This window comes from Melanerpes formicivorus, unplaced genomic scaffold (assembly GCF_026170545.1).
Source record: "Melanerpes formicivorus ecotype bairdi unplaced genomic scaffold, bMelFor1.0.p_v2 SCAF_96, whole genome shotgun sequence".
Taxonomy (NCBI): domain Eukaryota; kingdom Metazoa; phylum Chordata; class Aves; order Piciformes; family Picidae; genus Melanerpes; species Melanerpes formicivorus.
This window is the reverse complement of record NW_027142448.1, coordinates 2,245,292-2,260,094: the sequence shown is the minus strand read 5'-3', so window position 1 is coordinate 2,260,094 and position 14,803 is coordinate 2,245,292. Positions and strand designations below refer to the sequence as shown.

The 14,803-nt window shown below is 49.7% G+C and overlaps 1 protein-coding gene and 1 long non-coding RNA gene across 3 annotated transcripts in view; one reads left to right on the top strand and one right to left on the bottom strand.

Moving 5' to 3' along the window:
• The window catches only part of CUNH3orf52 (chromosome unknown C3orf52 homolog), a 31,487-nt gene extending 23,264 nt beyond the window's left edge, over positions 1–8,223 (top strand). For both annotated transcript variants that reach the window (XM_068166053.1, XM_068166052.1), the window contains one exon: positions 7,841–8,223. In XM_068166053.1, coding sequence (XP_068022154.1) covers positions 7,841–7,979 — 139 coding nt within the window. In that variant the 3' untranslated portion in view covers positions 7,980–8,223. The remainder of the gene's footprint in view (positions 1–7,840) is intronic.
• Positions 1–14,803, bottom strand: part of LOC137455331 (uncharacterized) — a 170,591-nt gene that overhangs the window by 16,587 nt on the left and 139,201 nt on the right. The window lies entirely within an intron of this gene.

Below are 14,803 nucleotides of genomic sequence, written 5' to 3'. Positions count from 1 at the left end.
CCCCCCCCCCCCCCCTTCACTGCTAGGCTAGTCTCAGCTGGCCAGATCTGAGACTGCCCATCCCCCCATGGCCTTGGGCCTAGCCAGGCCAATGGCCAGGATATCTCTCCCCCAGTTACCGGGTGTCGGGGAGGAAGGAGAGAGGAAGTGCCAGACCCTGCCATAAAACTTATAGTGGTGCAAGGGATCATGGTAGGAAATACATAATTCCCTGTGTCCACCCACTGGGCTGGACTTCTGGACACAGGAAACACCCCTGTAGCACAGGGCACCCAGCCCAAACTACGACAGGGGAGGAGAACAATTTGATAAATGAATTCTATAGAAAAATGGTGCACTTTGTAGTGGTGTATGCCAAGCAGCCTGGGAAATTTTGGAAAAGCTAACTGCACCTAAGAGTTCTGTGCTTTCCTTAAAATAACCAAAACACACCTCACCACCATACACACCCTGGACCAAACAAAAAAATCATCAAGAATGGATGTAATTACTGCAGTTGTGAGATTTCTGCCAGTAGTTCTGCAAGGATAATTTATTAATTTTTTTAAGTACTGTAAAGTCCCAGGAAAATATACAGCCTCGGTTGTTCATGATAATGGAGCAGAGTAGCATTATCTTATAATGGCAGTTGCTACCATTGCTATTCCTCTTGGTTTAATTGTCAAGTCCTGTTCATGTCTCTAATCACCTTTTCATGGACAGGTTTGTCTCACTGGAAATGACTGGCAGATGTGTCCTAATGAATAAGCTTGCTAATGAGGGAGAGAGATGTTTGTCTGAAGATCACACAGCAGAGGTTCAGTAAAGATGCATGCTACTAGCTTAAACATTCAAGTAAAAAGAGTGTCTTGGGAGCAGAAAGTGTCCTGTTCTCAGTTAACAGGACATAATCATATTCACTGTGCTCTTCAGTGCTTCCTCTGTTCCTCTGCTCTTGTTGACCATCAGGAGAAGTGTGGCTAGCAGGTCGAGGGAGGTGATCCTCCCCCTCTACTCAGCCCTGGTGAGACCCCACCTGGAGTACTGTGTCCAGTTCTGGAGCCCCTATTACAAGAGGGATGTGGAGGTGCTGGAACGTGTCCAGAGAAGGGCCACGAGGATGATCAGAGGGCTGGAGCACCTCTCCTATGAGGACAGACTGAGGGAGTTGGGGCTGTTCAGTCTGCAGAAGAGAAGGCTCCGAGGAGACCTAATTGTCGCCTTCCAGTATCTGAAGGGGGCCTACAGGAAGGCTGGGGAAGGACTTCTCAGGATATCAGGTAGTGATAGGACTAGGGGGAATGGAATGAAGCTGGAGGTGGGGAGATTCAGGCTGGATGTGAGGAGGAGGTTCTTCACCATGAGAGTGGTGAAACCCTGGAATGGGTTGTCCAGGGAGGTGGTCGAGGCCCCGTCCCTGGGGGTGTTTAAGAGCAGGCTGGATGAGGCTCTGTCCAGCCTGATCTAGTGTGGGGTGTCCCTGGCCATGGCAGGGGGGTTGGAACTAGATGATCCTTGTGGTCCCTTCCAACCCTGAATGAAACTATGAAACTATGAAACCAGTGCCTATTCTGTCTGATTACCAATGCTTTCTTTTGTGGCTGACAGTAGAATACCACAGGTCACTGGAATTCATAGAATCTTCTTTGGCAAAATGTTCCTGAAAGGTCAGGGAGAGAGAGAGAAGGAGAGAGAGATGCTTCAAGATGATTACACTCTGCAGAGGTTTGCAGTATGAACAGGTGTGGTATAGCCTGCACAATGGACATAGTACCAAGAAGGGTTTGTAATTCTGCAATCATTTCTCTATTGTACAGGCTCAGTCTGGACACCCACTCACTTGTGCACACCTGGTGTGGATGGAGAGCAGAGGCCTGTCCTGAGGTTGGCACTGCTTAGTGGCAGGCTACATGACAAAAACCTCATCACTCACCATACCAGGAACCACAGCAGAATAATTGTGTCATACTCTGCCCTAGCTGCCCTAGGGATGTCCCAGGAGACACATTTTCCTGGTTAGCTCCGGGTGACATCCACCTAATGAATGAATAGGAGCACATGAGGGTGGAGGGGAAGTATTGGACATACTATTGATGTGCCATGGTTTAGCTGATTAGGTGGTGCTGGATTAGTTGATAGGTTGGACACGATGATCTTGAAGGTCTCTTCCAACCTGGTCTATTCTATTCTATTCTATTCTATTCTATTCTATTCTATTCTATTCTATTCTATTCTATTCTATTCTATTCTATTCTATTCTGTTCTGTTCTGTTCTATTCTATTCTATTCTATTCTATTCTATTCTATTCTACTCTATAACACACAAGGTCTGCACAAGACTTCTGGGATGTTCATGGGAAGAACTAAAGGAAGCAGTTAGGGTGATGTGCAGTGTAAAAAGCACAGGAAAATTATAGAATCATAGAATCAACCAGGTTGGAAAAGACCTCAGAGATCATCAAGTCCAACCTATTGCCTAATATCTAACACCTCCTGATAACTAAACCATGGCTCCAAGTGCCTCATCCAACCCTTTTTTTGGACACCTCCAGAGATGGTGACTCTACCACCTCCCTAGGCAGCACATTCCAATGGCAAATTACTCTTTCTGGGCAGAACTTTCTCCTCACCTCCAGCCTAAACCTCCCCTGGCACAGCTTGAGACTGTGTCCTCTTGTTCTGGTGCTGGTTGCCTGGGAGAAGAGACCAACCCCCCCCTGGCTACAACCTCCCTTCAGGTAATTGCAGACAGCAAGAAGGTCTCCCCTGAGCCTCCTCTTCTCCAGGTTAAACAATCCCAGCTCCTTCAGCCTCTCCTCACAGGGCTGTGCTCCAGACCCCTCACCAGCCTCACTGCACTTCTCTGGACTAAGGAGCCCAGAACTGGACGCAGGACTCAAGGTGTGGTCTAACCAGTCCTGAGTACAGGGGCATAATGACTTCCCTGCTCCTGCTGGCCACACTCTTCCTGATGCAGGCCAGGATGCCATTGGCCTTCTTGGCCACCTGGGCACACTGCAGGCTCATGTTCAGCCTACCATCGACCATTACCCCCAGGTCCCTCTCTGCCTGGCTGCTCTCAGCCACTCTGACCCCAGCCTGTAGCTCTGCATAGGGTTGTTGTGGCCAATGTGCAGAACCTGGCACTTGGATGTGTTAAATCTTATGCCCTTGAACTCCGCCCATTTGTCCAGCCTGTCAAAGTCCCTCTGCAGAGCCTCTCTACCCTCCAGCAGATCACCTTCTGCCCCCAGCTTGGTGTTGTCAGCAAATTTACTGATGATGGACTCAATGCCCTCATCCAGATCATCAATAAATATGTTAAAGAGCACAGGGCCCAGCACTGATCCCTGGGGGGCGCCACTGGTGCCTGGCTGCCAGCTGGCTGTGGCACCATTCACCATCACTCTCTGGGCTCAGCCTCCAGCCAGTTCCTAACCCAGCTCAGAGTGCTGCTGTCCAAGCCAGGGGCTGACAGCTTGGCCAGGAGTTTGCTGTGGGGGATGGTGTCAGAGGCCTTGCTGAAGTCCAGGCAGACCACATCCACATCCTGCCTCACATCCACCAAGCAGTCACTTGGGCATTGAAGGAGATCAGGTTGGTGAGGCAGGACCTGCCCTTCCTAAATCCATGCTGGTTGGGCCTGATCCCTTGGACATTCTGCAAGTGTGCTGTGATTGCCCTCAGGATGATCTGCTCCATAACTTTGCCTGGCACTGAGGTCAGGCTGACAGGTCTGGAATTCCCTGGCTGTGGTGGTTCAGGCTGGGTGCTGCTGCACAAGCCACACCAGTGAGGTCCCAGAGGGTGGGCACAGGAAGCCAGGTATTTCATCCCATAATGCCCTGCTCCCCTATAAGACATCAGCATGGGGTCGTCTCTTCCTCTTTCTTCCCTCACTGCTGCCTCATAAGTGGGGTAAACCACCTCGTGGCCCCTCTTGGACCTGACTAGGCCCAAGGCTGGGAGGGCAGTGGGGGGCAGGGGGGTGGAGAAAGAGCACTGGGGGTTTTGGGTGCCCCCCCGGGTGGGGGGTGGGATGCCTTTGGGTGTGCTTTGGGATGTGTCTTTTGTCACGGTGCTTGTGGTTCTCTGTACAACTTTCACTGTTTTTCCATTTAAACTTTCCACTAGTTTTTGCAATCCCTTTGTCCGAGTCTTTTTTCTTTTGCTTGTGGTGGGAGAATTGGTCTCAGCCTACGACACTGGCTCATCCAACCTGCCCTTCTTGTGGATGGGCACCACGTTGGCAGCTTCCAGTCATCTGGGACCTCTCCAGTGAGCCAGGACTGCTGAAAAATGATGGAGAGAGGCTTGGCAGCTCATCTGCCAGCTCTCTAAGCACCCTAGGACAGATCCCATCCGGTCCCATGGACTTGTGGGGATCCAAGTGGCTCAGCAAGTCCCTGAGTACTTCCTCATGGATTTCAGGGACACTACACTGCTCCCTGACCCCATCAACCACTTCAGGAGGCCAGTTATTCTGAAGTCCTCCTGCCTTACTGTTGAAACTGGAGGCAAAGAAGGTATTTAGAACCTCAGCCTTTTCCTCATCTTCAGTCACAGTGTTCCCCTCCAGGTCCAGTAAGGAGTGCAGGTTCTTCTTGCCCTCTTTTTAGCATTAATGTATTTATAAACATGCTTTTGATTGTTTTTCACAGCAGTGTTCAGCTTCAGTTCCAACTGGGCCTTTGCCTCTCTAATTTTTCTCCTACATGATCTAACAACATCCTTAAACATATCATGAGTTGCCTCCTCCCCTTTCCAAAGGCCTCTTTTTTTCCCTTAATCCCTTCAGGAGCTGCTTGCTCATCCAGGCCCAGAGCCTTCCCCTCAGCTCATCTTTCAGCACGTTGGCACAGCCTGTTCCTGTGCCTTCAAGAGCTCCTGTTTGAACTGTCCTGGACCCCTTTGTTCTTAAGGGCTGCTACCCAGGATACTCTCCGAATCAGTTGCTTGAACAAGCTGAAGTCTGCCCTCCAGAAGTGCAAAGTGAGGGTTCTGCTGCTGCTCCTCCTTGTTTCCCTCACATTGAAAACTCTACTAGCTCATGATCGCTGCACCCTAGACAGCCTCCTACTATCACATCTCCCACCAGCCCTTCTCGACAACAGCAGGTCAAGCAGAGCCTGACCCCTGGTAGGCTCACACAGCAGCTGTGACAAGAAGCTGTCCTCCATACATTCTAGGATCTTTCTGGACTGCCTCCTCTCTGCTGTGTTAAGTTCCCAGCAGATATCTGGGAGGTTGAAGTCGCCCACAAGGACAAGATCTGATGATCTTGAGACAGCCTCCAGCTGCTTGTAGGATACTTCCCTCTGATTTTAACCCACAGGCACTCAATCCTATCATCCTCAGCCTCAAGTTCTGTTGTATCAAGAGATTCCCTAACATACAGGGCCAATCCTCCTTCTCTTCTCCCTTGCCCGTCTCTCCTAAAGAGCTTATAAACACTGAGTGCAGTGCTCCAGTCATGTGAGTCATCCCACCATCTTTCCATAATGGCAACTACAGCATAGTTTTCCTGAGGAACCAAGATTTCCAGTTCCTCTTGTTTGTTACCCATACTGCATGTGCTGGTGTGCCTGCACTTCAGCTAGGCTGCTGATTTCTCAATTAACCCTAATTTATGTCCTTCTCTCTCCTCTCCAGAGAGACTGGTTTCCCCATCCACACCCTTCAAACCTAGTTTAAAGCCCTCCCAATGAGCCCTGCCAACTCTTGTGCCAGAGTCCTTTTGCTCTTTCTAGATAGATTCAGCCCATCTAGGTCCAGCAGATTGGGTGCAGTAAAATGTGCCCCTTGATCAAAGAAGCCAAAATTCCAGTGCTGGCACCATGCCCTGAGCCAGTTGTTGATGGCATGGGTTCCCCTGTTCTTCTCAGTGTACAGCCCTGCCACTGAGGGAACTGAACAGAACACCACTTGATCTCCTGCCCCATCAATCAATTGTCTGAGGGCTTTGAATTCCTTTTTGATTGTCCTGGTGCCCTTCTTATCAATTCCATCACTTCCAGCTTGGATCATCAGCAATGGGTAATAGTCAGAGGCTGGATTAGCTTTGGTAGTCTCCTGGTGATGTTCCTTACCCAGGACCCAGGTAGGCAGCAGATTTCCCTGTGGGATGGGTCAGAACAACATATAGGACCCTCTGTTCCCCTCAGGAGAGAGTCACCAACACCAATTACCCTCCTCTTTTTCTTTATGGCACTAGTCCTGATGGTTGGTGGGGACTGATTTGCTTTAGGCATCCCCTCAGGTGGTTCCTCTTCTGTCTTCTCATCCACATTGCACTCAACCTGAAGGGCCTCATACTTGTTGTGCAAGGGCAACCGGGGAGGCAAAGAGGGTCAGGATGGATTCCCCATGCTTCTCCTAATAGAGACCTGTACCCATTGCCCCCTGTTTCTGGGGTCACCTCCCTCAGCTGGAGGGGTCTGTAAAGCCTTCTCTAACTCCCTTTCACATTCCCTTATAGTCCTGAGTCTTAATACTTCTTCCTTTAGCTTAGCCACCAGGTTAAGAAGATAATTCACCTGGTCACACCTCACACAGGTGTTGTCTCCATCACCCTCCATTTCAAGTGCCAGGCTCCAGCACTCTCTACAGCTAGCAGCCTGGACACCCTGTGTGCAGGCTCTGTCTGGGTACCTACTGATTTTCTAGTAGCCTTTGAGTTACCATGGCTGGATCTCTTCAGGCAGGTGAAATCAAGTCTGGGGGTTTTTATTGTTTGTTTTTACATATATATACTCCACCTGACTACTATGCATTGCCCAAGCCAGCACAGAGGCCTCTGCTCTCTGTTGGCTGCCCATTGAGGTCCAGCCAGAAGGCTCTCTTGCCAAATGGCAGTTGCAGTTTTGCTCTCCCTCATTTAAATTTCCTGTGGCTGGCATCACCCTCAAGAGCAGGCACGCGAGAAGATGACCCTGCCTGTCCTCGCTGTGAGCTGAGGTCCTCCTGCCCCAAAAAGTCCCCAAAAGAAACCAAAATAAGCACCTCTCAGCTGGAGCACGCCGGTCCTGGTGCCAGTCCCAGTGCCAGTCCCAAGCACCTCCCTTGCCAAATGGAGGAATAAAGGAGGATCCTTTATAAGGGGAGTCACAGCCAGCTGCCAGAGAGATCGTAGGGTCTGGGAATGCATGGGTGCATGTGTCTGTGTAGGAGACACACTGTCCTGGAAGTGGCCCTTTCCTATGTGTACCCCCTTGCAGTACTACCATTTGATCCATTCTGGTTTGTAAGAAACCTGACAGTGTATGATTTTACTGGGGGTTTGTTCCCTTTTCTTACTCCTAGAGTCAGTGGGACATTGGAAAAGGAAATCCTATTCTCTTCCAATAGAGCTTTAACCATTTTTTATTTCACAATGGGAAGATTTACCAAAAGCTTTTAAGCCTCCAAGTATTAAATCTGCCTTGTTCTTTCAAATGAAGACCTGGCTGACAATAGCCTAGTTAAAGGTCTCTTTATTAGAAGATGCCATGCTGAAATGGAAACATGCCAGTCAATTAAACTCTTGGTGAGAGAGGTTACAGTGACCACTAGAAAGGTGAAGGAAGAGGGGAAAGAGGAGAGCAACAGAGAACTAGCCCCACAATCATAAGGTGGCTAGAGGATGGGGACATTGACCTAGCTCAAAATCCTGAATTGCTTGATTTGGGTCAGGCAGCATCACACTCAGCCTCTGAAGTTATAAGCAAGTGTTGCAGTCTGGCTGGCCACAGAGTGCCCAAGAAGGGGGCTGTGTATCATTGTACTTTATGTACATACATTTATTTTGTACTTAGGTTCAAACTGATGCTTTTTTGGCATCCCAAGCAAATACTTCTGTTATGAACTTTTGTCTCTCCTGCAGGAACATGGTGGACATCTTAATCTTTCTGACACATGGACATTTTGGACTGAACTGCCCCAGAAAGCAGAAAAAAACCCACAAAACCACATTTAGGCATTCCCTTGATGGCACTTCTTGGATTGCCATAGGACTGTGCTGAGGAAAGAGGAAGAAAGTGTGACTGTCATTCCTCAGTGCCGTGACAGGACACGAGGGCTTCACGTGGTTTACTCAACCCTAGGTGAAAACCAAGTCCAGGCTGTGCAAAAGCATGCATAACATGAGCTGGGGGAAAGGCTGAATCTGTAAGGGCTAAACAAACCTTTCCAGGCTGTACCTCTTCTCGTGCTGTGCACAAGGTCTCATCCAGCACCCAGAGGTGCACAATTCTTTTTTTTTTTTTTTTTTTGTTTTGAGGATTTTCTTTTTGTTTGCAGTTTTGGTCGGTTGGGTTATGTTTGTTTGAATAAACTTTATTTAGAATAAAAATTTAGAATAAATTAAACCAGGTTGGAAGAGACCTTCAAGATCATCGTGTCCAACCTATCATCCAACACCACCCAACCAACTAAACCATGCAACCAAGCACCCCATCAAGTCTCCTCCTGAGCAATTTCAATGATGGTGACTCCACCACCTCCCCAGGCAGCCCATTCCAATGGGCAATCACTCTCTCTGTATAGAACTTCTTCCTAACATCTAACCTAAACCTCCCCTGGTGCAGCCTGAGACTGTGTCCTCTTGTTCTGGTACTGGCTGCCTGGGAGAAGAGACCAACTCCCTCCTGGCTACAACCTCCCTTCAGGTAGTTGTAGAGAGTGATAAGGTCACCCCTGAGTCTCCTCTTCTCCAGGCTAAGCAACCCCAGCTCCCTCAGTCTCTCCTCACAGGGCTTGTGTTCCAAACCCCTCACCAACTTTGTTGCTCTTCTCTGGACTCGTTCCAGCAAGTCAACCTCCTTCCTAAACTGAGGGGCCCAGAACTGGACACAGTACTCGAGGTGTGGCCTAACCAGTGCAGTGTACAGGGGCAGAATGACCTCCCTGCGCCTGCTGGCCACACTGTTCCTGATGCAGGCCAGGATGCCATTGGCCTTCTTGGCTGCCTGGGCACACTGCAGGCTCATGTTCAGCCTGCCATCAACCAGTACCCCCAGGTCCCTCTCTGCCTGGCTGCTCTCCAGCCACTCTGACCCCAGCCTGTAGCACTGCATGGGGTTGTTGTGGCCAATGTGCAGAACCCGGCACTTGGATGTATTAAATCTCACGCTGTTGGACTCTGCCCATCTGTCCAGCCTGTCCAGGTCCCTCTGCAGAGCCTCTCTACCCTCCAGCAGATCAACTCCTGTCCCCAGCTTGGTTTGTGTTTGGGGTGTCTTTTAAACTTAGATAACTGTTATGATTATGTGGTTATTGATGTTTGATAAGCAGAACACTTAATAACAGTAGGAATAACTTTATTCACTCAAAATCCCGCGCCAAACGGCAATAAACTTATTCACAGTTTGCTCAGGTTCGTGCATGTAGTGGGTTGAGAGAGAGGGCCTAGCTTTCTCTCCCCCACAAAGAGGAAAAAAAAACCACAGCTAACTCAGTCAGAGAAGCGGAAGGGATGCTATATTTTACAAGCAATGTGGAAAGGCAGGTTAGATATACACAATATATACAGTATTTACAATATATGTACAGAAATATACAGCAAGGATACAGCAAAGAATACAGGAACGTAATCCCCTCCTCCGGACAGAGGAGGGTTCCCCCCCTGTACCCCCTTCTCTCCCCCTACCTCCCTTTTTTCCCAAAGAGGGTTAGAGAGAGAGGTAGTTAGAGAGGTAGTTATTAAGAAAGAAGAATTTTAGTAGGCCTATTAGTGCAGGATTAGTGCTTATTTTTATCCAAGGTCGTTCTGGCTAGGAGCCCAGAAGCAGGCAAGCTGGAAGGGAGGGGGAAAGGAACGAACTGAGAAAAAATTCCTAAACTAAAACTTAAAGTTGCATTCTACCAATCTACCAATGAAATTCGTTTAGAATATCTGATTGTTTTCATTATTATTCCAAAACATTCAGCCAGTGTCCCAGCACTGTCCACATCCAGCTGGCAGCCACTCACTAGTGGTGTGCCCCAAGGATCAGTGCTGGGCCCTGTGCTCTTTAACATCTTTATTGATGATCTGGATGAGGGCATTGACTCCATCATCAGTAAATTTGCTGACGACACCAAGCTGGGGGCAGGAGTTGATCTGCTGGAGGGTAGAGAGGCTCTGCAGAGGGACCTGGACAGGCTGGACAGATGGGCAGAATCCAATGGCATGAGATTTAACACATCCAAGTGCCAGGTTCTGCACATTGGCCACAACAACCCCAGGCAGTGCTACAGGCTGGAGTCAGAGTGGCTGGAGAGCAGCCAGGCAGAGAGGGACCTGGGGGTGCTGGTTGATGGTAGGCTAAACATGAGCCTGCAGTGTGCCCAGTTGGCCAAGAAGGCCAATGGCATCCTGGCCTGCATCAAGAACAGTGTGGCCAGCAGGAGCAGGGAGGTCATTCTGCCCCTATACACTGCACTGGTTAGGCCACACCTTGAGTCCTGTGTCCAGGTCTGGGCCCCTCAGTTTAGGAAGGATGTTGACTTGCTGGAACGAGTCCAGAGAAGAGCAACAAAGTTGGTGAGGGGTTTGGAACACAAGCCCTATGAGGAGAGGCTGAGGGAGCTGGGGTTGCTCAGCCTGGAGAAGAGGAGACTCAGGGGTGACCTTATCACTCTCTACAACTACCTGAAGGGAGGTTGTAGACAGGCTAATGATGGTCTCTTCTCCCAGGCAGCCAGTACCAGAACAAGAGGACACAGTCTCAGGCTGCACCAGGGGAGGTTTAGGTTGGATGTTAGGAAGAAGTTCTATACAGAAAGAGTGATTGCGCTATGGAATGGGTTGCCCGGGAAGGTGGTGGAGTCGCCGTCATTGAGGGTGTTCAGAAGGAGACTTGATGGGGTGCTTGGTGCCATGGCTTAGCTGTTTGGGTGGGTTGGATTGGTTGATGGGTTGGACACGATGATCTTGAAGGTTTCTTCCAACCTGGTTTGGTTTATTCTAATAAAGTTTCTTAAAGTCACAGCCTCAAACGGTCACAAGGGGGGAATTACCTACGTTAAATGTTGCTAATAATAACAGTATGAACAATTTAGGGAAAGGAAGGAAAAAGACAAAAGTAACTCTACACCTAATACCAAGTACAAAATTAGAGAGTGAGGAGCTGCACCCTCAGCAAGTTTGCTGATGCCACCAAGCTGTGTGGTGCAGCAGACAGCTGGAGGGAAGGGATCCATCCAGAGGGACCTGGACAGGCTGGAGAGGTGGGCACAAGCCAACCTCAGGAGGTTCAACAAGACCAAGGGCAGGGTCCTGCATCTGGGTCGAGGCAATCCCAGGCACAAATGCAGGCTGGGCAGGGACTGGCTGGCAAGCAGCCCTGAGGAGAGGGACTTGGGGGTGCTGGGGGAGAAGCTCAACAGGAGCTCTCAGTGTGCACTTGCAGCCCAGAAAGCCAATCAGATCCTGGGCTGCATCAGGAGAAGTGTGGCCAGCAGGGCAAGGGAGGTGATTCTCCCCCTCTGCTCAGCTCTGGGGAGACCCCACCTAGAGTCCTGCCTCCAGTTCTGGAGCCCCTATTGCAAGAGGGATCTGGAGGTGCTGGAAGATGTCCAGAGAAGGGCCAGGAGGATGAGCAGAGGGCTGGAGCACCTCTCCTGTGAGGACAGACTGAAGGAGTTGGGGCTGTTCAGTCTGGAGAAGAGAAGGCTCCCAGGTGACCTCATTGTGGCCTTCCAGGATCTGAAGGGGGCTCCAAGAAGGCTGGGGAGGGACTGCTCAGGCTGTCAGGGAGTGATAGGACTAGGGGGAATGGAATGAAGCTGGAGGTGGGGAGATTGAGGCTGGATGTGAGGAGGAAGATCTTCCCCATGAGAGTGGTGAAGCCCTGGAATGTGTTGTCCAGGGAGGTGGTCGAGGCCCCGTCCCTGGGGGTGTTTAAGCCCAGGCTGGATGAGGCTGTGGCCAGGCTGATCTAGTGTGGGGTGTCCCTGCCCATGGCAGGGGGTTTGGAACTAGATGATCCTTGTGGCCCCTTCCAACCCTGACTGATACTGTGATACTATGAATTCCTGACTTGGTAACAAGGCTGGCCTCGTTTGCTCCCGGATGGAGTCACTAATCAGGAGCACTTACTAAAGCAGCATTCAGTTTGGAACATTCTGGTCAGTCCAAGACGTGCTGTTGAGAGCAGCAGTCAGGAAATTTTATAACCCAAAAATTATGTTCTTGATATAATTTTGTAAAGCCAAGGAAAAACAAAATAGGAACCGAGCAAGTTGTCCAAACCCAAAGTAAAACTGAAACCGCCTGGCTAGCGCTGGAGGGGGATGGGGCCAGCAGCACACAGCCAGCAGGCCTGTAGATGGGCCAAGAGGGAAAAGGGGAGGATTTACCAAGAAATCTCTGTTTAAATGCCTTTTGAAACAAAACAGATCACTGGCAGAAAAGTGATTTGAAACTTGGCCAATTACCTTCTGAGCATCAGCACAGCAGTGAGTGGTCAGGTACCTGCCAAACAGGTTTGTTGACTTTATGCTGCTGGCAAGTCTGGACAAATCCATGTGCATGTTTTCTTTTGGTTACCTGTCCCTACTTCTTAGGGGCTCTTGGTGAAACCTGTTCGGGCCTGGTCATGCCCAACCAGGACACTAACAAAAGTTTTACATGCCTCTTAAAAAGCGCTGTTCTTGCTTGTGCTTTGACTTTATTTCAGGCTCAAGGTCAATGCAGCCTTAATTCTGCCTGGAATTACTGGCTCAGTGCTGGGGCACAGAGGTACTGTGCAATTTGCTGTGTGCTTGGGAGTGCACTGGGTGTCTGTGTACACAGGTTCAATAGGCTCAGAGCTTCTAGGGAAATTGATCTCTTTCTCCCATATGCATCTAAATGGCAGAGGGTTGCTTGCATCATCCTTTCTCACAGCTTTATTTTTATCTGCCTAGGGTCTTACTATGAGATTGATTGGAATAGCCAACATTTCAGAGCTGCACTTTCAACTGTGTTGAAGATAACAGGGGTTTTAAGCAATACTGCATGAAAGCTGCTATCTTAAGTAACTTGTGATGTTCCATACATTACTGTGCTGCCTTGATATCGCCATGAAAATGCCAATGTACACAACTAACAAGAACCTTTTCCACTCTTAACCAACTGCTGCAACTTGTGAAATTGGTAAAAAGTATTATACCATCTCTACATGAATAGCTTTGCCCCCTGATGGAAAAGTAACAGTCTGAATCAAACCCAAAACCTCTGATTCAACAGATCCTGGCTAGTATGTGAATCTTTCCTAGTTGCATATTTAATATGCAGAAGCTACTTACCAATGTCTGTTTAGAAAAAGTCCTAATTGTATTTGGTGTGTATATGAAATGGTGGATGGTGTGTGACCAAACACAGGATTTGCTGTGCTGATAACCCTCTTCTTCCTACAGAGCTCCACCTTATTTGTAGGGAATAAACTGAGTTGCAGCAGAGATGCCCTATGGAGTGGGTGCACCCCTGCTGGTGTTTGGGTGCTTTACAAGCCTGCAGGCTCATTTGCAGTGCACAAAGGCTGATTGTGCTATCACAGAAAGCAGCTTCAAGGAGATGGCTGAGGCTGGAAACGATGGCTGCCCTCTCACATAACCTTCTCCAGAAATTAAAAAGAAGCAAAGAAGCCCCAAATAATCCAATCTCTATTATATTCCAAAAGTCCTGGCAGTCTGGGGAGGTCTCCACTGACTGGAGAAGGGGAAACATAACTCACATTTTCAAGAAAGGAAAAAGGGAGGACCCAGGGAACTATAGGCCAGGCAGTCTCACCTCTGTGCCTGGTAAGATCATGGAGCAGATCCTGGAGGCACTGCTGGGGCAGAAGAATTAACAAAGAGGTGACTGGGCACAATCAGCACAGCTTCACCAAGGGCAAATCCTGCCTGACAAACCTGGTGGCCTTCTGTGACAAGGTCACAACATCAGTAGATGAAGGCCAAGCAACTGAAGTCATTGACCTGAACCTGAGCAAAGCCTTTGACACTGTCCCACACCACATCCTGGTCTCCAGGCTGGTGCAGGATGGGTTCCATGGAAGGACCATTCAGTGGCTAAACAACTGGCTTGATGGCCGCACCCAAAGGGTGGCTGTCAATGGTCCATGGCCAAGTGGAGGCCAGGGACAAGCAGAGTCCCTCAGGGATCAGTACTGGGACCAGGCTGGTTTAATATCTTTGTGGGGGCCATGGACAGTGGCACTGAGTGCACCCTCAGCAGGTTTGCTGATGACACCAAGCTGTGTGGTGCAGCTGACAGCTGGAGGGAAGGGATCCATCCAGAGGGATTTTGGCAGGCTGGAGAGGTGAGCCCATGACAACCTCATGAGGTTCAACAAGACCAAGGGTAAGGACTTGCAGCTGGGTCAGGGCAATCCCAGGCACCAATAGAGGCTGGGCAGGGACTGGCTTGAGGGCAGCCCTGAAGAAAAGGACCAGGGGGTGCTGGTGGATGAGAAGCTCAACAGGAGCTCTCAGTGAGCACTTGCAGCCCAGAAAGCCAATCACATCCTGGGCTGCATCAAGAGAAACATAGCCAGCAGGTCAAGGGCAGTGATTCTTCCCCTCTATGCTGCTCTGGTGAGACCTCTCCTGGAGTACTGTGTCCAGTTCTGGAGCTCCAGAGAAGAGCAACAAAGCTGGGGAGGAGTCTGGAGCACAGCCCTGTGAGGAGAAGCTGGGGGAGCTGGGGTTGCTTAGCCTGGAGAAGAGGAGACTCAGGGGAGATCTTATTGCTGTCTCCAACTCCCTGAAGGGAGGTTGTAGCCAGGTGGGGGTTGGTCTCTTCTCCCAGGCAGCCAGCACCAGAACAAGAGGACACAGTCCCAAGCTGTGTTAGGGGAGGTTAAGGCTGGATGTTAGGAAG